At 55.0% G+C, this 24,714-nt stretch overlaps 1 protein-coding gene across 2 annotated transcripts; it reads left to right on the forward strand.

Annotated features, from left to right (window-relative positions):
- Positions 1-531: 531 nt before the first annotated feature.
- LDLRAP1 (low density lipoprotein receptor adaptor protein 1) lies at positions 532-24,591 on the forward strand. 2 transcript variants are annotated; one of them, XM_082612559.1, is made up of 9 exons: positions 532-728; positions 9,178-9,320; positions 10,140-10,252; positions 12,643-12,757; positions 18,071-18,143; positions 18,527-18,613; positions 19,150-19,280; positions 20,947-20,981; positions 22,533-24,591. In XM_082612559.1, the coding sequence occupies exons 1-9, from the start codon at positions 641-643 to the stop codon at positions 22,675-22,677; spliced, it is 930 nt and encodes a 309-aa protein (XP_082468685.1). In that variant the 5' UTR covers positions 532-640; the 3' UTR covers positions 22,678-24,591. The 2 variants fall into 2 exon arrangements, with proteins under 2 accessions (XP_082468685.1, XP_082468686.1); XM_082612560.1 differs by having other exon boundaries at positions 20,950-20,981.
- The last annotated feature ends 123 nt before the right edge of the window (positions 24,592-24,714 follow it).

The following is a 24,714-nucleotide window of genomic DNA, read 5'->3' on the forward strand; positions in this document are numbered from 1 at the left end:
CACACCACCTCTGAGGCTACTTGGGGAGTAGGGTGGGCAGGGGGCAGCCCAGAGTGCCCAGGTGGTGCCAGGGAGCAGGCTGAGTCTGTTGGGCGAGTAAAGTGCCCAACGGGTCTTGCTAAGGCCCTGTTCCCAGCAAAGTTCTACCACCGTCAGCTCTCTTTCCAAGCCTCCCACTGCAATGGGCATCACCTTCCTCTTGGACAAGCCCATTCTCTCCCACCCTCAGTCTCCCCATCTGTAAAATGGTCTCCAAGTAACTTTCAGCTGTCTAGAAATCCTAGGCCAGCGCCTCCCGCGGCGGGAGAAGCGGCTCTCGGACCCTCAGCCTCCTACCTGGTGGGAAAGAAGGGGTTTGGGGAGATAGAGGGAAAGAGGGGGCGTCGACGGCTTTCGGCTCGCTGCCTCAGGGGTACCCTTTGTCTGGACAGCCTTGGGGAAATAGGGCAGAGACCGGGCGGGGCGGGGGCGGGGCCGGGGGCGGAGCCTGGCCGGCCCTCGCCCCGCCCCGGCGGACGTCGGCGCGGAGCTCGCGCCGGGGAGGGGAGGAGCGCGGAGCCCGTGAGCCGCCTGGCCCCGGCGGAAAGTTTTCCCTGACGGAGTTTTGGCTGCGGCGGTGGCGGCGGCGGCCCGAGTGGCCATGGACGCACTTAAGTCCGCCGGGCGGGCGCTGATCAGGAGCCCCAGCCTCGCCAAGCAGAGCTGGGGGGGCGGCGGCCGGCACCGGAGTGAGTGCGTGCGCGACCACCGGGGCCCGGCGGGGGCCGGGCGGGGGTCGGGGCGCACGGACGCTCCTCCTCAGAGCCCCGGGGGTGGGGGGGAGAGGCAGGGCCTGAGTCGCGCCCTGCGGTCCGGAGCGACCTTACCCGGCCCTGCGGGATTCGGGGTCGCCGAGGGTCAAGCTGCGTTCCTACTCCCGTCCCCATTCTGTGCGGCTGGGGAGGAAGGGCAGAAGCTGGGGGAAGAAACCGGAGCTCGGTGTCCCCAGGTGCGGGCTGCAGTCGGAGGGAGGTTGCAGGTCAGAGGAAGAGACTTTCGCGACCCCAGCACGTCCCCTCTTTGGACAGCCAGGGGAGGCAGGAGCTCAGCGTCGGTACCGGGGGAGGGGGCAGGGGGCAGGGGCTTGGGAAGATACCCCCATCCCGCACCCCAGCACTCTGGCCCCGAGGTCAGCGGCCGGCGGGAGCCCCCTTGCCCCCTTCCCCTAGTCCAACCCACGAGGTTACCTTTTGACTCCCGGGCGCCCAGAAGTCGACTCAGTGTGAGCCCGGGTTTGCAGGTACCTACTTGAAGTTGGGGGCGAGGCTTAACCTGGCGTCTCGGGAGGTACCTACCACACACCGGCCCATCTAGACCCCGTTGTCCCCTCCTCTGGCTGGGTCCAGGTGCCACAGCCGGCCTCCTGGCTATTTTTGAAACCTGTTTCTTTCTCGCACCTCTCCGCTTGAACTTCCGATGTCCCTGGGCGCCTGGTCGAATGGCAGACTCTGCCGCCACCTCTCCCAGGGGCGTCTGGGAGCCTGGGAGGAACCTCACCCGGCTCCCCCTCCTCTCCCTGTCTCCAGTTACTCTCAGGGAACCCGTCACCTGGCACCCTCCCCTGAGGCCTGAGAAACCCAGCCCTTTTCACGAGGAGAAACGGAGGGGCTTGTCTGGGGTCACTCAAGCCTTCCTGGTAGATATGGAGCCAAAGCCAGGACTCCTGCACACTGCCCCCCATGCCCCAACCGCCTGGGACCCTGGCCTCTCCAGGCACCAGGAAGCCGCTGTCAGTACAGTCACACCCCACCCCCTTCCCTCTTGGCCTTCCAGGGCTCCGCCAGAGGAGCCCTAGTTAGCTAGGCCCAGAAGAGGCCCAGGAGTGCCAGCGTGTCTGGGCCTAGGGAGCCTGCCCTGCCCCGCCTCTTGCCCGGCTCTGTGGTTCCAGCTGTGCCTGCCTCCTAAACCAAGACAAGACTGGCATTGGGAACGTGGGCTGGTGTCTACTGGTGGGGGTGGGGTCAGAGACCATTAGGACTGGACTAGGCCAGGGATGCACCCATCTCCCACATGTATTGACTCCCAAAATAGCTCCTTTAAATATTTGTGGGATTTGATCAGGACTGAGAATGACGGCCTGTTCCAGTGGGGGAACCCTGCAGTTTTCTCTAGGGATAAGGGAGGGGGGCGGGGCTCTGGGCAAGGGAAGGAAACTTAGGAGCCCCCCCTTCCCTTGGTATCCCTCACTCAGTATGGGGAAGGGTGAGAGTTAGCTACCTTGGATGGTGGAAAAGAGTGTCTCCTGCCTGCTCTGATGTTGGACAAGTCACTTGTCCTTTCTGAACCTCAGTTTCCTCATCCGCAAAATGGGCATAACAATTCTAACCCGGTAGGGATGTTGAGAAGGTTGTTGACAATAACACTTCCTTCTGGCACCTAACTGGTGGTTTCCTTCTCCCTCATTCCCCTTCCCGCTGCCTGTCATGTGGACCTTCAGCATGATACTTAATGTGGTGGAAAGCGTTTTGGGGGATCAGAGCCTGTCTCTGTCTGTGGAGGAAAGAAGAGGAGAGCCCCCTTCCTATTAGTCAGACCCCAGTAAGCCCAGAGTGCCATCCTGGAGCCTTCTGGACCCAGAATAAGCGAGGGTGAATCCCCACCTGTCCCTGGTTATTAAGTCCGTTTTCTGATCTGTACATTGTTAATAACAGGAGTACCCACCACAGATTTTTTTTGGGGGGTGCAGGTTAACTGAAATCATGTTTTGCCTGGCATAGAGAAAGAGTTCAATAAATGGTAACTACTGCTTTGGGCCCTCTACCTTTTACATAGTGTTTTTGCTTCCATTACTGCATTTGCTCCTCTGAGGTGACAGAGCAGGGATTCTCATCAGATTCATTTCTCAGATAAAGGAGCCTGAGGCTCAGGGAAGTGGAGTCACTGGCCCTGACGTGGCCACAATTAGAGAGGGAAGCCGTGGGGTGTGTCTGGGGTGGAAGTGCTGGGGCAGCCTGGCCTGGGGTGGTGTCCCAGCCAGGCCTTGGACCCAACCCTCAAGAAGGTCTGAGCCCTGTGCTTGAGTTTTGGGGCCAGACTGAAGCCACTGGAGTTAAGGTTAGATTTTTTTTTTTTAATGTTTAATTTTTATTTATTTATTTTTTCTTATTAGTCATCCATTTTATACACACCAGTGTCTACAAGGTTAGATTTGACACCCGCTGGCGGCTGTGACTTGCCCCTCACCCCTCAAGGTCCTAAGCTGGGATTAGCGTGATCATTGTTTTATTTGCAGAGAAACTGGAGCCCAGAGAAGGACTTGCCTGAGGTCCCAGAGCAAAGGCAGCAGCAGACAGCTTTTTTTGCCCTGAACCTCATGGCCCCCTGTCTCCCAGTTAGTGCTGACTTTGAAGGAGGGCTCTCTCCTTCTCCCTCACATGGCTTTTCCCCCACCTCTTTGGGAGCCATAAACATTCTGTCTCAGTCCCTGGCCTGGGTTTTCCTTTCTTCCAGCTGCCTGGAAGGGTGGTGCACCCTGGCCCCTCAGTACCCTTATTTCCAAGAGGAGTCCCTCTGACCCTCGGGCTCCTCCGTGGGTTGTCAGAGAACTCCATGAGAATGGGTAAAAAATCTGAGGTGCAGGTTTCAACAGAGCTGGTTCATGGTGGTAGGTGGGGGACGGAAGATCTATTCATCCTTATTTATAATGTTTATAATGGAAAATATAAATAAACCCCAAACCATAATATGTATTGAGCACTGACTGTATGTCGGGCACTGTTAGAGGTGCCGGCGAGGCTGGGGAATGTGTCCATCTGTCTTCGGATAGCGCCAGCCCTCTGGGGGAGGAGGTAGACAGCATGACCCGGGTACAGATGAGTGGGGTGCTTGTGGGTAGTGGTGACGCCAAGAGGAGAAAGATAAAGCGGGTGAGGAAATGATGGGTGGTGTCTTTGTTTGGGTTCTTCTAGAAGCAGATGCTGAGATAGGGATCTGAGTAAAGTCACTTATTTGGGAAGAGATCCCAGGAAATGTTCTTAGGAGAAGCAAGAAGGGAAAGGAATCCAAAGAGTGGACAACATGAAGCCAGTTTCCATTGTGGGCGGCTGGGACGCCACCTGTGGGGAGCTCTGGAGCAGTTACTCCATTTGAGAGGCAGTTCCTGTCAGTGATGGGAGGGGGCTGCTGGGAGCAGGAGCTCTTACTGCCCCAGCCCCCATGGGCATCTGAGTCTCTGGCAGCCAGAGAGTGGCGTGTCAGGTGGCGTGTGTGGAAATGGTTCCCACCGAGGAGATAAAGGTGGGGCACTGAGAGTGTCAGTGCAGGGGGTCAGGGAAGGCCTCTTGGAGAAGGTGTGGAACACACATATGAATACAGTACAAGGAGGGAGGAATCTGGGAACAGCATTCCAGCCAGAGGGAACAGCAAGTGCAAGGGACATTTAACTGGAGGCTGGGATGCTGCTTCTCACAGGTCTGGTGGCTGAGGGAGGGGTGTGTGGCTTGAAGGAGTCAGGTCACCCACTGCCCACTGAAAGTGAGCCAGACGCTCCTTTCGGGCAGCCTCCAGGACAGGATACCCATTCTTCTTGGATGATCCCAAGCCTGGCCCTGCTCATGGGAAGGGGCTTGGCGGGCTGCAGGAGAGGGCAACGAGCACAGCTATGGATTCAAGGCCCAGCACTGTGGATTATGAGTCATGGCCAGACACCTCTGAGCATCTTCATCTGTGAAATGGGAGTCCTAATATATCCTTGACTCTTCTCATAAAGTACTGCAAATGGCTATGTACACATTAAAGCTCTTTGCACTTGACCCTTGGTAGTGACACAACACTCACACTTGATATCTACCAGGTACCGTTCTAAGCCCACTTCATGTGTATACTAATTTCATCCTCACAGCAACCCCATAGGGTGGGTACAGTTGTTGTCCCCATTTTTAAATGAGGAAACCAAGGCCCAGGGAGGTAGAGTGACTATGAACCCCACAGCCCGTCTCCAGACCTCATCATTTTAACCTTGACAGCATATTTTTTTCTTACAGTATAAGTAGGTACTTAGGAATGGTAGCTGTTGCTATTATCTTTTTTTTTTTTTTTTTCCTTGGCCGTGCCCCACAGCTTGCAGGATCTTATTTCCCCGACCAGGGATTGAACCCGGGCCCCCGCAGTGAAAGCGCCAAGTCCTAAACACTGGACCGCAGGGAATTACCTTTTTAAAATTATTATTTTCTTTTGATAGTCTTAACAGCTTCTCAAATTTGCCTAGCACTTTTCACATGCTGAACCTTTTTCTGATGACGCTCCTGCCAGCCTGAGCCCATTTGTCAGATAAGGAGACTGCCGCCTAGAGAAGCAGCCACACTCCAGGTCACAGCAGAGCTTGGGTCCTCTTTTGAGATGTCACTCTGTGGCTCCTGATGCCATCTCCCCACCAGGCTGGAGGAGGCTGGAGGCCAGGACCCCTGCTGGAGGTTCCCCCCTGGCCCATGGGTTTGGCTGCAGCTCTGATGTTCTAGGCACCAGCCAAGCTGGGTCTCCCAGGGCAGCAGAAGGGGCACAAGGGCACAAGAGCTCTGACTCCTGGGCAGGGGCTCGCTTAATAAGAAAAGAGTACATGTTTGCAGCTACAACTTAGACTGGGCATATGGTCCATCCATCCCCAGCTAATTCTGACCGCAGGTCATCTGTAAAATCATAAAGTTAAAATAGTGCAGTCATTACCCACTACAGGGCCAAAAATAACCAGGACCGGAACAGCGCTGTGGACTCAGGCCTGTATTTGCCTGGGGGCCTCCGGGAGTTCTTCCTGAAACCCTGGGCTCCTCCTGGGAAGGAGCATGTGGCCTCCAGCCTGAGGTGGCTGGATGGTGACCAGGCCAGTGTGGCAGTGAACCCTACCTCTGTCTTTATTGAGTGCTATTTGGTTCTGGTTTCTTCAGGGAGGGAGTGGGGTGTGAGAGACCGTAAACCTCACTGAAGAGATGAATCATGCCCAGAAGTATAGGCACGGAGGCAGGGTTCCCTGGAGGGGCAGGAGGATCTCTGCTGGGCCTGGGAGGGGCAGGGAGGAGCAGAACTGAGACAGCAGCAACAGGGAGCAGGGATGCCCCTTCTCCTGGGGGAGGCAGACGTGCACGGCAGTCCTTCAAGAGGAAAACACACCGCAGGCAGCTGCTTGGTGGTGGTGATATGGCTGTGGGAGGAAGAGAAGGAGATCCATACTGAGGAAGAGGGGCAGAGAAACCCCTGACAGGAGCGACAGGCCCCAGGAGGCAAAACCATGGGTGGGGCCCTGTGCTAAGCACATTACATTTTATTGTCTCATTATTATTGTGTGTTATTATCTCATCAAAGGCTCACCACAGCCCTGTGAGCTGGAGACTTTTGCTTCTCCCACTTTATAGAAGAGACAGCTGAGGCTCAGGGAAAGTAATTAACTTGCTCAGGCTCACTCAGTGGATTCTAGGATTAAGGCCCTTGCTCTTAACCACTAGGCTATACTGCCTCAAACAAGGCCTTCCTGGAGGAGGCTGGGTGCGAGGGGTTTCAATCAAGCAAAGGGAAGGGCATTTCTGGTAGAGGGAGCTCCTTGAGCAAAGGCAGAGAAGTGGGAAAGTACATGTAACGTCATGGGAGGAAGCTGTGTCTGATGGGAACCTCTGCTGTGTGCGTGCCTGCATGTGCGTGCGTGTGCTCGCGTGCAGGGATATTGTGGGGGAGACGAGGCTGGGCAACCTGTAACTTCGCAACAGTTCTTGTGGGAGTTGCCTGTAGTGCTTTGGGAGCTGGGGTCCCTCTGATTGCTGTGTGACCTTGCAGAAGTCCCATCCTTCTCTGGGCCTCAGTTTTATCATGTGTCAAGTGAGGAGGTTGGGCAGAGGGTCTCTGAGGCTGATGAGTGGCAGCCAGTCTACCAGGGCTCTCTTCCAGGAGGCCAGAGAAGAGGGGAAGGGTCAGGCCAGGGAAGGAGGATTGCAGAAAAATGCTGAGCATTTCAGAGGTCAGGGGGGACTGGGGAATGTTTTGACAGCAAAGAGGTCGTCTGTGACCTTGGCAAGCTTTGGCCCTTTTGGAATGGAGGGAGCGGAAGTGGCTCTGGAGAGGGGCCAGGAAAGGGCTGAGCTGGTGGAAATGGGAGAGAGAAGACATGAAAATGGGGAGAGGAAGGATGTTTGCTGTGGGGCAGGGATGGGTAATGAGATGAACAAGGCCACCCCTGATGGATTGGTATTGCCAGCCAGAAGCCTTTTATTGAGAAACAGTTCAAAGCCTTTAAATCAGGGAATAGGGCTGCAGTTGATTAGCAATGTCTGCCAAGGACACAGGTGACAGGCATTGGCAGCACATAGTCTGCCATCCTTGCTTAGATGAATATCGGGTTGAAAGTGGTGGTCTAGGCATCTCCCTACAGAGAGGAAGCCTCAGGAATTAAGAATTATGGGGGGAAATACCTCTGGCTCTAGGAACTTCTCCACGACCTTTTGCTAAACTGAGGGTAGTCTGCCTCATGGCAAGATAGTGTTTGCCTAATGGTTAGGAACTTGGGCTTTAAGTGTCAAATAGACAACTAATTTGGCAAATTACTTGTCCTTTGAGCCTCAGTTTCCTCCTCTGTGAAATGGGAATGAAAGAATGCCAGCTTGCAAGGTAGCCGTGAGTGTTAGACGTAATGGTAAGAGCTGCTGCTTTGTTGTTACTGTAGCTCCGTTTTGCCCTGATGGTGGCAATATGCTTGGTTTCTTTGAGAACAAGGCCCATGTCTGAGTTGCTCCAGGATTCCCGTCACCAAACCCAGGACTGGGACACCTCGGGGACTTTCTGATTCTCTTTGGAGGATCAAATGAAATAGACTCATGGTTGATGGGACAGAGGATGGGGTCACTTTGGGATCTTCTCAGTGGGGGGCTGGCTTCATGTGGGGTGGAGGCCTAAGGGCAGAGGCTGGAGGGCAGTGGTCCAGGGTCCAGAGCTGAGGATGGGGTTGGAGGCATTGCAGGCCTGAAAGCCTTGGGGTTGTCTGGGTTCCTTCACTCAGGAATGCCAGCTGCATGCCAGGCTCTGGATGACAGGTTAACAAATTCCTGCTCACCTGGGTCTCAGTTTAGGGGACGAGGTACTCCTGTGAATTCTTGTATGACCCCTCCCACAGTGAAGACCACACTTCCCCTCCTGTCCCTCTGCCTGCTCAGGGCCCTCTCTCACGTGGGTGGGGTGAAATGGAGGCCTCTTTCCAACTCTCCCTCCTGGTCTGTTTCACCACCCAGTGAGCCAGGCTCATCCCCTCATTTCCCAACCTTCCTGACCTCTGTCGTGATCAGAGCTTTCAGAGGATCCTTCCCATGTGTCTTGCTCTGTGCCCTTGCTGTAGGCCGGGCATTATTAGTCTCAAAGAGGAGAGGGGCCTTCCCCAAGACCATGCAGGTTGGGGGAAGCAGGGCTGGGATTTGACCCCAGGCCTTCTGGATTCAGTGGCCTTCGTATGATGTTTTCTGAGCAGTCACCTCCCCTTTTCCCCACTAAGCCTTACCCCATGCCCACCCTCCCTGGGCTGTTGTCTCGTTCCTGGTCCCCCTCCTCCCTACCTTTTGGTCTCTGTGGCTGTGCAGATGGAGGAAAGCAGGCCAGGCTGGGGCCATGGGAACCACCCAGTTTTGAATTCTGACTCCAACCCTTTACTCATTGTATGTGGCCTTTGTCTGACGACTTCACCTCTCTGAGCCTCAGTTTCCTAATCCGTAAAGTGGGAATAATACCCATCTCACCGGATTGCGTTGAAGATTCAATAAGAAAATGGCATGGTTTGCCCTCAGCAAGTGTTAACGTTGAAGTTAAGAGTTTGGGCTTTGGACTTGAAAATAAGAGGTTGATTCTTGGCTATTGCACTCGCTGGCTCTGTGGACTTGGTCATGTGATTTCGCCTCCCTGGGCCTCAGTGTCTTTGTCTGTAAATGGGTATGATAAAAGTGTCTGCCTCATAGGTTCTCATGAGGGTCAATGAGAAGATTCTGTGTAACACTTCCTACCATGGTGCCTGGTACGTACTAGAAAATGTTATTCCTTTATTAAAGATAAAAGTAATGATAGATGGGGGGACCCCAGTGTCCCTGCTGGGTCTTCCTAGGAGACGGGGGCTGCAGACGCTGTCACTGTGGTGGGCCCTGCCCAGCGGGGTCTGAGTGCCTATCCTCCTCTGCGCAGAGCTGCCCGAGAACTGGACAGACACTCGGGAGACACTGCTCGAGGGCATGCTCTTCAGCCTCAAGTACCTGGGCATGACGCTGGTGGAGCAGCCCAAGGGTGAGGAACTGTCGGCCGCCGCCGTCAAGAGGATCGTGGCCACGGTGAGCGCAGTCAGGGTGGGATGTGGGAGCACGAGGAAGGGGTAGCTCCTTCTGGGGCTTGGGGGGACAGCACTCATCGCCTGCACATCACCCTGACTGAATGTGTTGCAGCTGCCCTGCCCCTGCATCCCCCTGCTTCCAGCTTAGATACTCAAGAGGGCAGCTGTTGGGCTGGCAGGGTCCGGTCAGTGTCCTCCTCTCCAACTGCTGTGGCCGTGGCCTCTCTAAGCCTCCCCTCCCTCAGCTCAGGCCACCGGCCTAGGGTTGGTAACTTAGTGCCAGGGAGGGATAGTGGGAGGGTTGCTGGTGCCCAGCCACTTGCCCCGTGGCCTGAGGGACTGGATTTCCTCCCCAGCTCTGAGTGAGCATGTGCCCTGTGAGTCCACCTCTCTTGGTGGTCTCGGCCCCCTCTGCTCAGGCCCTGGCAGGTACAGTGGGTGGAGCGTGGAGTCCCCATCCTGCTGGGCTGTGATAGCGCGTTCAGCCCTCAGAGTCTGAGGTCCCTCCTAGCTGTGTGTCCTTGGGCAACTCCCTTAACCCCTCTGAGTCCGTTTTCTCCTGAGGCAAAGCCCTGCTGCCTGTGAAGATGACTCGAGGTCCCGTGCTTGGCAGACAGCAGGTGCTCAGTGAGTGACACTTGTCCCTATTTTTATTAGAAGAAGGTGTGGGCTGAATTGTCTTCCCCATCATGTCTGCCAGTCACCTAAGGTGAGGCCTCCTGTGGGCCTCGCGTCTGGGGCTCAGAGCAGCTGGGTGTAGCCCACAAGGGCGGGTGCCAAGTGAGGCAGGTAGGCTCCTCTGATCCACGTTTGCCCCAAGGCCAAGGCCAGTGGGAAGAAGCTGCAGAAGGTGACTCTCAAGGTGTCGCCACGGGGGATCATCCTGACCGACAGCGTCACCAACCAGCTCATTGAGAACGTGTCCATTTACAGGTACGCTCGGCATTGTCCGCATTCAGTCTGCTGCTCGGGGCAGTGGATGGAGTGCTTTGTCTGAATCCAGACTCTACCACTTCCTATCTGGGTGACCTTGGGGCCTCAGTTCCCTCATCTGTGTGTGGGGTTGGAAACAGATCCCGCCCGGTGTGCGGTTACGAAGCCCTGGATACCCAGTGCCTGGCTCACAATGAACATGTGGCTAAATGGCAGTTGCTGCTGCCATTATCACTAGTTGCAGCTGGCCTGGGACACCCCTGCCCCCCACTCCACCCCTCAAGTGTGCTGCTGAGTCAGGCTTGGAACAGAGAGCTGCACAGTCACTGCCTTTTTCGCTGGGAATGCAGCAGCTCAGCTCTGGACATCTGGCCAGGCGTCCAGGGAGGCCTCAGGCAGAGTCTGAGGCCAGAGCGCTGTTCACAGGGCAACAGGCCCGGCCCTTGGAGCCTCAGGCTGTCCTCGCCTCTCTCTTAGCTGGTCAGTTGTAGAATTTCAGAGCTGGAAGAGACAGGCAGCTCAGGTCCATTTTCCAGGTTGGGTAGCTGAGACCCAGAGAGGGAATTGCCCAAGGCCACATGGTGAGATAGAGGCCGAGCTTCGCCCAGGACACGAGGCCAGAGTTCTGTCAAGCCTCTCGTCCCTGCAGTCTCTTGCCTTGTCTCCGAGCAGGTGGCTCAGCTGGCTGGAGCAAAGCCAGTACTGGGGTTGGGGGTGAGGGGGTGGGGGGATGTGTGTTGAGGGCGTGGTTTTAGAGTTTCTAGCTGGTGTCCAAGTACCTGCTCTGCTGAGGCCTGTGCCGGGTGAGGAATCAGACCCAGCCCCTGCCTTCAAGGAGCTTCCAGTCTAGGAGGGGATGGAGCAGAGGACATGGGAGATAGAGTATAAGTGTTTCCCAAGAGGGCAGAGAAGGAGAGGCCTGCCTGGGGAAACTTGGGAGGGCCTCTCACGGGAGGTGGCGCCTTGCTGGGGCTTGAAAAATAGCAGGATCTCCTTGATTGATACCGAAGACCCAGGGCATTGAGGACAGGAGGCTGGATCCCCTGGGCTGGAGAAGAGGCAGCTGGGAACCTGGCACCCCCTCCCTCTGCCCACCTGGCGATTTTAAGTGGTGCTGATCCCTTTGTCAATGCCTGTGATTGAAACTGGGGCCGCATGAGGTGAGGAGTCTGCTGAGCTCCTGTCCCACCTCTGGGCTACCAGCTCCTCTTCTGATTGGGATTCCCAGGACGACTGGAGACAGTGGGGAGGGATCAGACGAGGGGGGAGAGGGTGTTTCAAGAGGAGGGAGCTGCTGTGTCTCCCTCCTAGGCCCCCGCCCTACCCCCAGCTCCTTTTCCCCTGGCCACAGCTCCCAGAGAAGCTGTCAGTAGTCTCAGTCACCCTGGGAGAGATGGGCCTGTAACTCATCTGACCTGTGCGCAGGGGTGTGATCAAAGGGAGGGCAGGTGGGGGACACTCAGGTGAAGGGCATTGTGGGCAGGGTAGTGTCCTGCCCCCTTTTCCAGCTGGTTAGCATAAACTCTTAAAGAGGCAGCATGGCAGTGGTTACGGCCTCCGGAAACTAGTAGCCTGGTGGTCTGAGACTCTTAGCCTTAGTTTTCTCACCTGAAAAGTGGGGATAGTACTAGAACCCATCTCAGAGGGCAGTTCTGAAAATTCAGTGAGGTGATGTCTAGAACGTTGCCTGGTGTACAGTAAGGGCTCACCTACTACTATTTGAGGATGTGGCTCAGTAGAGGGGGGATGTGCCCTTCCTCCAGTCTTTTTTTTTTTTTTTAATTTATTTATTTTTGGCTGTGTTGGGTCTTCATTGCTGCACGTGGGCTTTCTCTCGTTGCAGTGAGTGGGGGCTACTCTTCATTGTGGTGCGCGGGCTTCCCATTGCGGTGGCTTCTCTTGTTGCGGAGCACGGGCTTCCCATTGCGGTGGCTTCTCTTGTTGCGGAGCACGGGCTTCCCATTGCGGTGGCTTCTCTAGTTGCGAAGCACAGGCTCTAGGCACGCGGGCTCAGTAGTTGTGGCTCGTGGGCTCTAGAGCGCAGGTTCAGTTGTTTTGGCGCACGGGCTTCGTTGCTCCGCGGCATGTGGGATCTTCCCGGACCAGGGCTCGAACCTGTGTCCCCTGCATTGGCAGGCAGATTCTTAACCACTGTGCCACCAGGGAAGCCCTTCCTCCCGTCTTTACCACCACTCCTTCTTGCCTAGCCTGGGTTTCCCCACTCTCCCGCACCCTATGGATGGCCCAGGATGCTAGGCCCAGAGTCCCACCCTGGTGGAGTGGGATGGCAGGCTTTCTGGAACTCAGGGGAGATGCTCTAAGGGGCTTTCAGGATGCGGTCAGGCCCCTGTGCCAGAGTCTGGTGGTGACACTTGCCACTTGCCTTTCAGAATCTCCTACTGCACAGCAGACAAGATGCATGACAAAGTGTTTGCGTACATCGCACAGAGCCAGCACAACGAGAATCTTGAGTGCCACGCTTTCCTCTGCACCAAGCGGAAGATGGTCAGTGGGGAGAGGCTGGGCTTGGGCAGGCTCTAGCCTCGCCTTGGCAGCCCTGCCTTGGGGGCCCTGACTGGGGGGAAGGCAGGACCCAAAGGTGACATCAGTTAAAGGAAGTCTGAAGTCCCTGGGAACCTCAGGTGGGTGCTGAGAGCTGAGGGCACTGTGTAGGGCTACAATCAGGTGGGCCACCTGTCAGGATGGGCTGCCCTCGGCTGGCCTGTGGGCCGCGACAAGCCCTCATTCCCAGTGAGTGCCCTGAGCCGCTTCCTCTCTATAATGTGATTTGATGCATTTGAGATCTGGGGCGGGGCGGTCTCCCGTCACTATAAGGTGCAGGGCCTTATAGGGATTAGTCTATAGAGACTGGTGATCAGAGGTGCGCAGTGTGAAAGGCAAAGGCGAAGGCCCTCAGAGAACCTGGCTTGTTGTGGCCAGAGAAGGGAGGGAAATGGCCGTATCTTGGTACCTACTCTGTGCCTGTTTCAGTGGTAATCTTTAAGGTACCGTCTCATTTACTTCTTGGAACAACTCTGCAAGGTGAGCGCTGTAACTGCGTTCATTGTTTTTATTTTTATTTTTAATGAGGAAACAGCCACACAGAGGTCAGCTCTCTTGCTGAAGATGATGTAGCTAGCTGTCATCTAGCAGAGGGTGCCGTTAGCTAGCAGAGGGTCTAAACCCACGTTTCTTCTCTCCCTGCATGGCTGTGAGGAGCCAGGAGTCCCTCACCCCATTTCCAGGCCGCCCTGACACATCTAGCTGGGACGAGCTGGACCTCAGTGGTCTCTGGGCTTTTGTCTTGAACTTCGTGGCAAGCAGCTGGAGGGAGTCAGCCTTTGGCATTGAAGTTTTTGTTTTTGAGGCCCCCGAGGTCTGAGCATCCGCCCTGTAAGGAGGTTCCCGACATTTATTTAGTATTGGCCTCTGTTAACCTCTGTGTACGAAGCCCAGAGCCCCAGTTCCTGTGCCCTACGGTCCTTGTAGCCAAGGAGACAGGATCTCTTCCCCTCCCCATGTCATCAAGGACATATCCAGGACATCACAGTCTTAAAGTGACCCCTGCCCCACCCAGGCTTTCTGCTACACCTCAGGGCCCTGTTCTCCAACTTCAGAGCCAGTAGTGGAGCATCTTCCAGTCTCCCTCTCTGCTCTGTCATCACATTGCTATTTCTGGCTCTCACCCTCCTGCCTCCCTCTCATAACGCCCTTTGTGATTGGGCCCGAAGGGTAATCCAGGATAATCCCTCATCTCAAAGTCCTTAACTTAATCACATCTGCAAAGTTCCTTTTGACATGTATGGTAACATTCACAGGTTCTAGGGATCAGAATGTGGACATCTCACTGGGGGTGGGCTGGGGTGGAGGGAGTACGATGCAGCCTACCACAGGCCTTGTGGAAGGAGCACTGTAGGAGGAGACAGACCAGGGGCCTGATCCTCTGTGATAAGACCCTGACCTTCTTTGGGCTGCATGCCATCAACAGAATGAGGAGGTCACCTCAGTGACATCCAGGATTGTTCTGAAAGGTCTCAGTTTCTTTTGTGCACCTTGTTTCTTTCCTGCAGACTCGGTGTCGCCAGCCACTCACCCGGGGCCTCACGATGCCCTAGGTCCCTGAGCTGCGGTGGCTTCTCCCGTGACAGCCTTGTTCCCACAGAACAAGCTCATTATGTCCCCATTGTTTGTCTCTTCCTCCCCACTGACCAGAGCAGGCACTGGGCAGGGGCAGCTGGCCCTCAGCCACTGCTGCAGTGCAGGGGCTCCCAACATGTAGAGGCTTCCTCTGGGATGGGGAGGTCGGGGGTAAAAGAAAGTGGATGCTGGCCCAGCGGCTAAGGGAGCCTGGCCTTGGGCCAGAGGACTTTAGACAGGCTTGAACAAAACCAGTCTGCCCCAGGCCAAGAGGTCAGGTCCTGGGGAAAACAGCCAGCCACTGCTTGGTGCTGACAGCAGAGCCATCGGGCAGAGGGACAGGCTCCTGCTGGATACCCAGGGCCCAGACTCTTCGCTTTTCTTGGCCCATTCTCATCTGCATCAGGAGCGGCTGGATATTGGCTTGTCCATCTGCAGCCTTTCCCGCCTGGCCTCCCCATTTCAAGGAGCCCTGGGGAGGCCCCTTGGAGAGACAGCCCAGCCCAGGGCGGTGTCAGTAGACCACCTGATGCATGTGGTGTCCTTGTGGCTCCCAAGGCCTCAGCTGAGCCCAAGCTGCCAGTGTGTTACGGCCTCGTGGTCTGGCCACGTTGGAGACCCTGAGACTCTCAGGGCAGAGCGCACGTTTCTGAGGAGGAGGCAGGAGGTGAAGTGGGTGCCTCAGTCCGCATCCTGCCTGCTGGCAGGTCTCTCCACATGCTTGCTGCTGCCTGTCCCAGGCTGAGCTCTGTGTCGGGCACTGGGGACCCAGGGTGGCCGTGAAGATGCGAACGAGGCAATGGGAAAGAAGAGCTGGGATTCAGTAACGGGCATACAGGGAGGTTGGTTCTCAGGCAGAGGTTATTAAGTCACTCTGGAGGTGGCACATGAAGAGTTCTCAGAGAAGGAGACATTTTGAGGTGGGCTTTGAAGGATGAGTAGTAAGTAGGAGTTTGCCAGGCCAAGAAAAGTGGGGCAGGGTGGTGAGAGGGTGGGTGCACTCCAGCACAGGAATCAGCACGTGCAAAGACACAGAGGTGCAAAATGAAGTGGTATGATTGGGGATTGGGGATTCACATGTCACCAGAGCCTGGGTGGATGGCTAGGTAGAGTCAGCCTCAGGGGAGCCTTGCATTTGGACGCTGACGTAGCCCTCAGTCATTTTGGCCAAAGGGCCCAGAGTCTCCACGTCCTCACCCTTCCTTGCTGGGCTGCCTGAATGAGCAAGAAGCCTAGGACCCACCCAAATTGAGGGGCAAATGGGTCCCTTTCTGGGTCACCCACCAGTTCAGCTCAGCTTAGGCAGCCCAACCACCTGGCCTCTCTTTCCCTGTGGCTTCCATTGGGCACGGCCAGGATAAGGTTCTGTACAAAGAAATGTTTCCATCTGCCCACCTGGGAGGCCTCAGCCAGCACTTCAGCCTCTGGGTTCTGAAATGAAGGTGCCATTGCTGGCATCGGTGGGGAGCCCAGGGTTGCAGTACAGGTGGACTCCCTAATTCTACCTGGGGTCGGGTGCGGCAGGGCTGTTCTCCCTCCCAGGCCACTGGCATTCCTCAGGTCATCCTTTTGTGCAGTGATTTATGCTTCTGGGCAGCAGGGCTGTACAGGGCACCTGGCCCGACTTGGTTTGAGAACCTGGTTGGGGTCCTGGATTCCGGGGTCCTGGCCCAAGTCTGCAGCCCTAAGCTAGACCTGGTCCCCGTGAGAAGCTAACAGTCTGGTTACCCAGAACAAGACAGGGACGTCAAAAACTGGGCAAGGCAGTACCTGGTCAGGGTAATAAGACAGACCCACAGCCAGAGGCACTCAGGAGGGGCAGGCTCCTGGCCTGCGGAGTCAAGGAGGGCTTTTCAGTGGGCAGGCCTGAGCAGACCTTCCATCGCTAGTGCCCAGATTCCTGCAGTCGCCCAGGAAAACGGGGCCCACCCCCTCCCAGTCTCTGCCCAGCCTGGGCTTTCAGCCACCTGCATGCATCTGCATCTTGAGTTATATTTGGTTTAACTTGCAGCTCGGGACTTCAGGGTGAAAGGGCGGGGTGTATGCAAATGAACAAGCAGATTTATGCAAAAACAGTGTCAGGCTTGTGTCCTCAGATTTCCTGGAGGCAAAAATAATGGCGTTCCCATCTCCCTGCCACACTGGGTGACCAGCCCTTGCTTGGGTGTATAGTGATCTGACTCTGGCTGGTAATTAGCCCATATTTTTATTTCATGGGCAATTCTCAATGGTAACTGGGTCTATTAAACATGATCCAGACGTGACAGCTTAAATTGTAAACAGCTGTGAAGAGTTTCATACTTAATTACCATATTTAAGTTTTGCCATAAAGCGCCAGTACTTCCATCAAAAATGTAAATGACAGAGACATTCAAATGAGATTTTATACTTCATGAAATTTAATTGGCATGGATCAGTCAGCTTGTTTAGGGATTTTAAATTTAAAAAAAATTTTAAAGGCAGTAGCCACAGATTCATTTCTCAATTAAATTGAGTTGTCTGGCGGAGGCGAAGGGAGTGGGGCCGAGGCTGGTTAGGCCTGAACTTGTTGTACACTTGAAAGAGTCTGCGCTTTCTTCCCCAGGCCGAGCTTGCAGAGGAGGCTACATGTCGCTTCCGGCTACAGTTGCGAGCTCTGGGACTTCCACTCCCAGAAGCTGAGCTGAGTAACCCTGAACTGGAATCAGAGAGGAAAGGGCTGAGTTGAAGGTGGGCTAAGGGTAGGTCCTGGCTGGAGCGTAAGGCCTCAGGAGACCTGCCCCCGGGCAAATGCAATTCAGCCACCATCCTAGACACCCCTGGAGGGCTCTGGGAATCAGGGGTGTTCATAGTCGATGCTTGCCTTCAGGGAGCACCCAGGTGGGGTGACACAGGCATGTGAGCTGGTGACACTTTCATATGCGTGACACCAGAGAGAGGTAGGCAGGGCTGTGGGAGCCCAGTGCCTGTGACGCGACGTGACGTGACGTGAGAGAGATGGTGACATTTGAGTTGGGTTTGAAGGAGTAGATGGGAGTCCCCCAGGGGTTGAGGGACAAGGTGTGGCCCTTCTTTACAGGTGGGCTATGGCACTGGATGGTTTTAGTCTTCTGCCCTGGGCCCTCATTGACATATTGCTCCTGCCAGGAAATGTAGAAGCCTCCTGCTACCTTTCTGGCATTCAGTTATATGCCCCTCTGACCCAGCATAGTAGTAACCAGAGTCTAACCTTTGCCTCTCCAGCTGTGGCTCGTTCAGGCAGTGGCGGGGCCCTTTCCAACTCTGGCTTTTCTGTTCTCTCATTTTAAGGACTAAGTTACTGTGTGCAGTCCTTAGGTAATTAGGGAGGACTTCTCAGAGGAAATAAGCCTCACAGTTAATTGTATTTAGGGGAACTCAAAGGTGAAGGAAAAAAGTAGAGGTGAATAACCATTGCCAAGGTGAGGATTGGAGTACCTGTGGGAATCTTGGCTGGGCTCCAGGTAGTGAAGATGGGGCCCAGCTGCCTGAGGAAGGTGTGGCCTCATTACATCGGCTTTGGCGATGTGGGAGGGGCCAGGACTCTGCCTCCGCCCATCAGGCATTCCAGAGCCTGGGACAGCCAGGGTGGGCCTGGCCTGGAGTCCCTGGGCCTCCAGTTGAGACTTGCTTTTACCTGCTTAACACTGTATCCCTCCCCCGACCCCACTTCCTGTTTTTCAGGCCCAGGCTGTCACCCTCACAGTAGCCCAGGCCTTCAAAGTCGCCTTTGAGTTTTGGCAGGTATCCAAGGAAGGTGAGTCTTGTTTGTGGACACGGTGGGTGGGGTGTACAGGGGCGTTGAAGAAGACTAGCAGAGCAGTAGGGGCGGGGAGGATGGTAAAGGCTCTGGAGTCAGGCCTGGACTGATCGTCAACTTCATCGCCTATCTGGTTTGTGGCTTTGCACAGGCCCCTTCACCTCCGAGTCTCAGTTTCCCCATCTGAAGAATTGGGAGCAGTTGTCTCCCTCCCCCAGGGTCCTTGTGAGGATTAAATGAAACATGCAAAGTTTATTTCTCGGTTCTGGAGACCTCACACCTGCCCCCTGAGATTGGCCACAACCTACCCCTGCCCAGTGATGGCTAGGGATGGAGTGCTGGGGTCGGGGGCTCCAACGCGCTGTGCCTTGGTCCCACAGAGAAGGAGAAGAGGGAGAAAACCAGCCAAGACGGAGGGGACCTCCTGGGTGGGGGCCGCCGAGACAGCACTCCTTCGCTGAAGAGCCGTGAGTCTTGGGCGGGGGAGGGGCTGCATGGCATGGGACCCTTCATCCAGAGGGCCCCCCTCCCTCCTGGGCTGGGGTAAAGTCCTGGGTTTTTATCTTTGTTTTGTTGTTAAATAAATAATGCTTGTTTATTATAGAGAAATTAGCAAATGCAGGTAAAGGGGGAAAATTACTTGTTTTGGTGCATGTTCCTCCAGATATGTCCCTATACAGGTATATAAATCTGTGTATACATCTCTCCCTATACACTTTACATCTTGTTGTGTGATCTCTTTAAAAACTTAATACCTGTTGTGAATATGGGTTTCAGCCTAAACCATGAGTGGGAGAGAGCTTCCCACCCGGTGGGCAGCTGTCCAGCTGCTTCGGGAGGTGCAAGGGTGGGGCTCTGGGTGGTCTGGGTGATAGGCCTGGAAAGGCCATGCCCAAGGAGGGAGTCAGGACCAGGGTAGCCCAGGAGGCTCCAGGCTGGGGCCAAGAGATGGGGCTGGGAGGCAGGAACCTCCTCTCCTCCTGACGCACCTGACCCCTCATAGTGGTCGCCACTGGGAACCTGCTGGACTTGGAAGAGACAGCCAAGGCCCCGCTGTCCACGGTCAGCGCTAACACCACTAACGTGGACGAGGCACTGCGACCTCAAGCCTTAAACAGCAGCAGCGTTGTCTGGGTGAGTGGTCGTGTGGCCTGGGGACCCCCCAGGATCCAGTGAGCCTTGGCCTGATCCCTGGATGAGGCCTAAGGCAGCTCCAGGGTGCAGACCCTGGCACCCGTGACTTGCAGGCCTCTAGGAGGGCCTGACCCAGCCCAGCAGCCAGACCCAGGGTAGGGGATGAACAATGTCCCCTTTGAACCTAGGGCTGCGTCCCCAACAGGCTTGGCTCCCGGCACAGCTGTCTCCTCACAATGCCTGGCCTCTTGGCCTGAGCATCCGTGGCTCTGCCCACTGCAGGACCAACCAAAGGCCCCCTTGTTCTCGGCATGGGCACTTCGCTCCTGAGGCCTCTCCCCTTCGGCCCCCTGAACGAGGAGCCTGAGACTCAGGCAGGCAGCCTGGCCCGCAACGCCCTCTGTGACCCGGGCCAGGCACCCTGACCTCTCTCCGTCTCAGCCTTTTCACTTCCTCAGTGACGATGATGGCCTCTGCCTGCAGAATCTCCCAGAGGAACATAATTTTTTTATTTAAAAAATTAGAAATGTTTTTCATTTGGAAATAATTTTAGACTGATAAAAAAATTACAGAAATGGTACAAAGAATTCCTGTTCCTCTTCACACAGATTCCTCAATTGTTAACATCTTACATAACCACGTTACAAAGATCAAAATTGTTAACATTTATGCAACACTTATATAATATACAGACCTGATTCACATTTCTCCACCTGTCCCTCCAATGTCCTTTTTCTAGTCCGGGATCTATTGCAGAATGACATGTTACTTTACTTGTCATGTCTCTTTTTTTTTTTTTTTTTACGTTTTTGCAAAATCTTTTTTTTTTCTATATTGGAGTATAATTGCTTTACACTGTTGTGTTAGTTTCTGCTGTACAACAAAGTGAATCAGCCACATGTATACATATATCCCCATATCCCCTCTTGAGCCTCCCTCCCACCCTCCCTATCCCACCCCTCTAGGTTGTCACAAAGCATCAAGCTGATCTCCCTGTGCTATGCACGTCTCTTTAATTTTAAAAATCTGGAACATTGATGGACTTGAAAACCTATCAAATCCCATTGCCTGTTGGGGGCCACCCAGTGTCCCCCAAGCAGGCACTGTGAGCCAGTTCTCCAGCCTTGCCACCTGCCCGTCCTCCCGGAGTCTGTGGAGGGAGCCTTGCCCATTGTTTTCCCACCTAGGCTGTGGCATTCCTGCCATCAGCTATCCCTTGTGAGCTTGGAATTTGGGCTCAGCTTTTGAAAGTGGGTGAAAGCAAGAAAACCTTCTTCCCATCCTCCCTCTTGGAATTTGAAAGCTGTAGAGATTGACCGGTCCAACCCCCTAATTTTGTGGAAGGAAAAGCTGAGTCTCAAAGAGAAGCAGTGACTTGCCTAAGGTGTTGCTGAGTCATGGCAGAGCTGGGAATTGAACCCCCAGGTCTTTAGGCACCTAGGTGCCCTTTCTCCTGTCCCACATCCCAGGTTTGGGTCCCTGTGCTGAGATGCTGGTGGCAGTAGCCAGGTGGAAGGCCTGCCTGTGCCTGTTCCTCTAGGCGCCCACCAGACTCCTACGCTTGTGTGCCACATCCCTATAGCTTACCCAGGGCTGGAACAAGCCCGGGCTGTGAGCACGGGCTCCCCCTCTGAGGGTTCTTATCTCCTGCTTTGTTTTCCCCAAGGAGCTGGATGATGGCCTGGATGAAGCATTTTCAAGGTAACATTAGGTGGACTCCTGGTGCTGGGGGAGGAGGCCTGGCACTTGGGGGTTGGTCTCCAGGGCCCTTTGCCATGTCTGAGAATGTGAACTCTGACCTTCCCCAGAGCAAAAATCTCAACTCAGATACCTCCAGGAGTGGGGAGCTCACTATCTGGCTAGGTCTGCCAGAAAGTTCTTGCTGTTGAATCAAAAGCTATTCCTTGTGACCGCTCTACCACAGGTTGAGCTGAACTGAACACACTACAGCTCAGGTTGGCTTCCTCTTCCTACACCTGGTGTAGCCTTCAAAAATGGGCTTTTTTGCAGGCTTTGTTCCTTCCAGAGGTTTTGCATTTATGGAAAGGGGCAGGGAGAAGGCAGTGTTTAATTAAGCCCGTGGAGCATTACGTAGAGGAGGGATGTGTGGCCCATTAGGAGATATTTGGTCTAACCAGAGGCTGGTGGCATTTCCCCTTTTCCCAGGGGCCATCTCTGTCCATGGCTGCCTTCAGCTTGGGGACACGCCACCAAGAAGGCTGGCTGAGGAGAGGCCCGGGCAGCTCAGGCTTCCGAGCACTGGGCCCTGGTCAGCCAGGCCTTCCTTTCTCCCTTGGGACCCTCAGCAGCCCCCTACAGCCCTCCCCCACTTCCCCATCCCCTTCCTGCCAGAGCCAGTGGAAACCTCTCGATGCAGCCCAGGTCGCGGGAGCGGCGTGGGTGGCCCCTTCATGATTCTTTTTACCATCTTCCCAGCTTCTCTGGCTGACTACAACCCCCTGGTTTGAAGGAAATCTTTCATTCACTTTTTCCAGATTACTAAAGTGTCTTGTGCCCGTAATGAACAACTTGGAAAATCAGCAAAGCGTTAAACAGGAAATAACACCATCCCATAATCCCACAGCCCTGACTTTGGGGCTTAATTCACGCTAATCCTATACATACACATTTTTTTGCATTGATCAGCTCGTCATATTTGCATTTGGGGATCCTGATTTTCACTTACTGCTGGTGTATCAGGAGCATTTCTCCAGGCTGTTAAAAACTCCTTGTAAACACCTCATTCACTGACTGCCTCATGTTCTTTTAAGGACATGGGCCGTAATTTATTTAACTCTCCCTATTCTTGGTACGTTCAGCTGTGCCCCTTTTTGAATTTACTTTGTGAACAGCACTGTGTTGAACATAGTTAAAGCCAGTGGTCTTCCATGGTTGCCCCAGGCTCTCTCCCACGCATGCCCCTCTCTGCGCCGGCAGCGCTGCCCTTTCCCCTCTTTCCTGGCATTTCCTGATGGAGCTGTGGACGGTGTGGGTGCCCCAGCCTCTCCGTGGTGGGAACGCCACTGCCTGCCCCACAGTTTTCTGAGCCCCTTGACCCTCAAGGGTAGGCTCTCTGGTTAGAGGCTCCACCTCTCCTGACATCCGGGTCTTGCTTCTTTGGCCATGTGTCCTGCCGTTTTCCCACCCACGTCCTCTCACTTCTGACCCTGGTGCTGGCCAGGCTGGACCGGCTCCTCGGGGCCCCACCAGCCCCTTGCCTGGGCCCCCGGCTCACACAGCTCTGCCTTCCAGGCTTGCCCAATCTCGGACGAACCCTCAGGTCCTGGACACTGGACTGACAGCACAGGACATTCATTACGCCCAGTGCCTCTCGCCTGTCGACTGGGACAAGCCTGACAGCAGTGGCGCCGAGCCGGATGACCTCTTCAACTTCTGAGGCCTGGGGCTGGCAGGACATGTGACAAACCAAAGCCACCCACGTCGGGGGCGGGGGCCAGCTCCAGGACCCCCAGCCACTGTCCTTCAGTCGGCAGCACTGTCAGTCTGCAGATCAGAGCTGCAGCCAGTCAAGCAGAGGGAAGGAGAGATTCTTTTTTAACCCCGTTCTTTCTCTAAGAACTGAAAGATGCCTTGAATATTTATTCAGTGACTCCTGGTTCAACTCAGAAGCTGGTTTTGCATCGGGCACGAGCGCAGTGTTACAACCTGCTTTCCGCGCTCTCCTGAGCGAGCTCTGCTCCACCGTGGGTGTCAGGATGGTGGCCAAAGCGTTTCTTGTCCCTTCTCTCAAGGGCCCAGATTTCCCCAGAGGCGCCCTCACTCCTTTCTGAAAGTAGTCGGGATCGTTCATTTCTGTCATCCTCTGAGCACAGGAGGGCAACACGGCCGCGGGAGAAGACTGTGACATCCAGCCCGCCTTCCGTGGGGGGCCCAGCGGGCCGGGGCTTGGGCTCCTGGCCCTGGGGGCTCTCAGAGGCAGAGGGGCAGCCCCTGACCAAAGACAACACGTGGCAGGCACTTTAAAGCACACACAGCAGGTGTGGCCCCCAGCTCCTCGATGGTGCTTCGTCGCGTAGAGCTTTCTTTCTGCCCTTCTTCCGAGAGACGAGGCCCAAAGTCCCCGTCCGTGCTTGGAACCGGTGTAACTGGCTGCCCTGACCGGTGTAACTGGCTGCCCTGGACTCCCAGAGTCTGCCTGCGACCGTGGGGTCATCTGTGTGACCGCCTCCTGCAGAGCTCCCATCCTGCCCTTCCCCCTCCACGTGGATCAAGTTTTCCCGCGCTGCTGTTTGGTCTGAGCCCCACCTCCCCATACTCCCTGAGATCGTGCGTGAAACCTAACACCTAGATTTGTTTGCGGATGTTTGGTTGCCAGTTTCTAGATGAGGAAACTGAGACCACACGCGTGGACGGGGTAGAGTCAAGAGTAGAACCCAGATCTGGTGCCAAAGCTGCCTTCTCACCCACACCTCTCACAACTCACACCTCCTTTTTTCTAGCTCTGTTGTCCTCCCAGGAACCAAAAAGCCCCAGCTATTTTCTGACCAAAATGTGTTTCATAACAAACCATCTGGTGCCTTTACTCACATAACTGGCATGAGCCTGTGTGCCCTGCTAGCTGTCTCGCTGTTGATTTCTGTGGAAATGGAAGTGTTTGAAGTCTGCTAATTCAGAGGGTGAAACAGAACCAAACTTCATAAGCATCACGCTGTTCCTTCCTGATGCTCCGACCCCAGATCGGGGACATACCAGCAGCAGCCTGTCTTCAGAGTCTCCCTTCCTCCCCTTTCACCCCCATGGGACTCCCAGCAAAGCCGCCAGCACATTCTTCATCTTCAGGTGCCTCCCAGGCCTGGCTTTACCGAGCTTAAGTCTCTGGTGATAGTTGGAGCAGGTTTCACCAGCCCAGGAAACACACCGTTTCTTAGAATCTACGTATCTAACTAAGCATCTGAATCAAAACACAGAGACGGGAGTGCCTGGGTGAGAGGTGGGGTGGGATTGCCTTTATCAAAATGTGAGGATACCTTCCTTTCCCTGGCCCAGCTCCTGCACCCCCACTGCCCACTCCAGATCTCCTTGGTATCAGCCCCTGTATTTGTTGTGAGGCATCAGGGCTTGGGCCTGACACGGGCCACCCTTGGCACGAGGGTCCAGGAGCCCTGAGAAAGGCTGTGCTGTGTTTGTGTGAGTCTCCATGGGGCCTTCATCTGGTCTCTGGCCAACAGTGGTCAGTGTGCTCCCCTTGTGTCTACAGATAAGTTTTGTTGTGCTTTACTTTGTGTTGCTGTAAAGGAAGTTCTAATGAGGAAAAAAATAAGTAATAAATGTTCTCTTTTTGAAATACAAAGAGCACTTGCATGGAGTGTCGTGGTGGCCACGTAGCAGCGTGGCCTTGGGCAGACCCTGCCCTGGGTGGTTGGAGCAGTGGTGGCCACAGACCCAGACACGGGGGATAATGGTCTGTGATCCC

This window comes from Mesoplodon mirus (assembly GCF_964341445.2).
Source record: "Mesoplodon mirus genome assembly, chromosome: 3".
In the NCBI taxonomy this organism is placed as follows: Eukaryota; Metazoa; Chordata; class Mammalia; order Artiodactyla; family Ziphiidae; genus Mesoplodon; species Mesoplodon mirus.

Excerpts from the sequence above, each read along its gene's own strand:
- LDLRAP1 (XM_082612559.1), top strand. The coding sequence starts at position 641 with ATGGACGCACTTAAGTCCGCCGGGCGGGCGCTGATCAGGAGCCCCAGC. Across the intron at positions 12,758-18,070 it reads TCTGCACCAAGCGGAAGATG|GCCCAGGCTGTCACCCTCAC; the intron begins GTCAGTGGGGAG and ends CCTGTTTTTCAG. Across the intron at positions 20,982-22,532 it reads CTGGATGAAGCATTTTCAAG|GCTTGCCCAATCTCGGACGA; the intron begins GTAACATTAGGT and ends TCTGCCTTCCAG.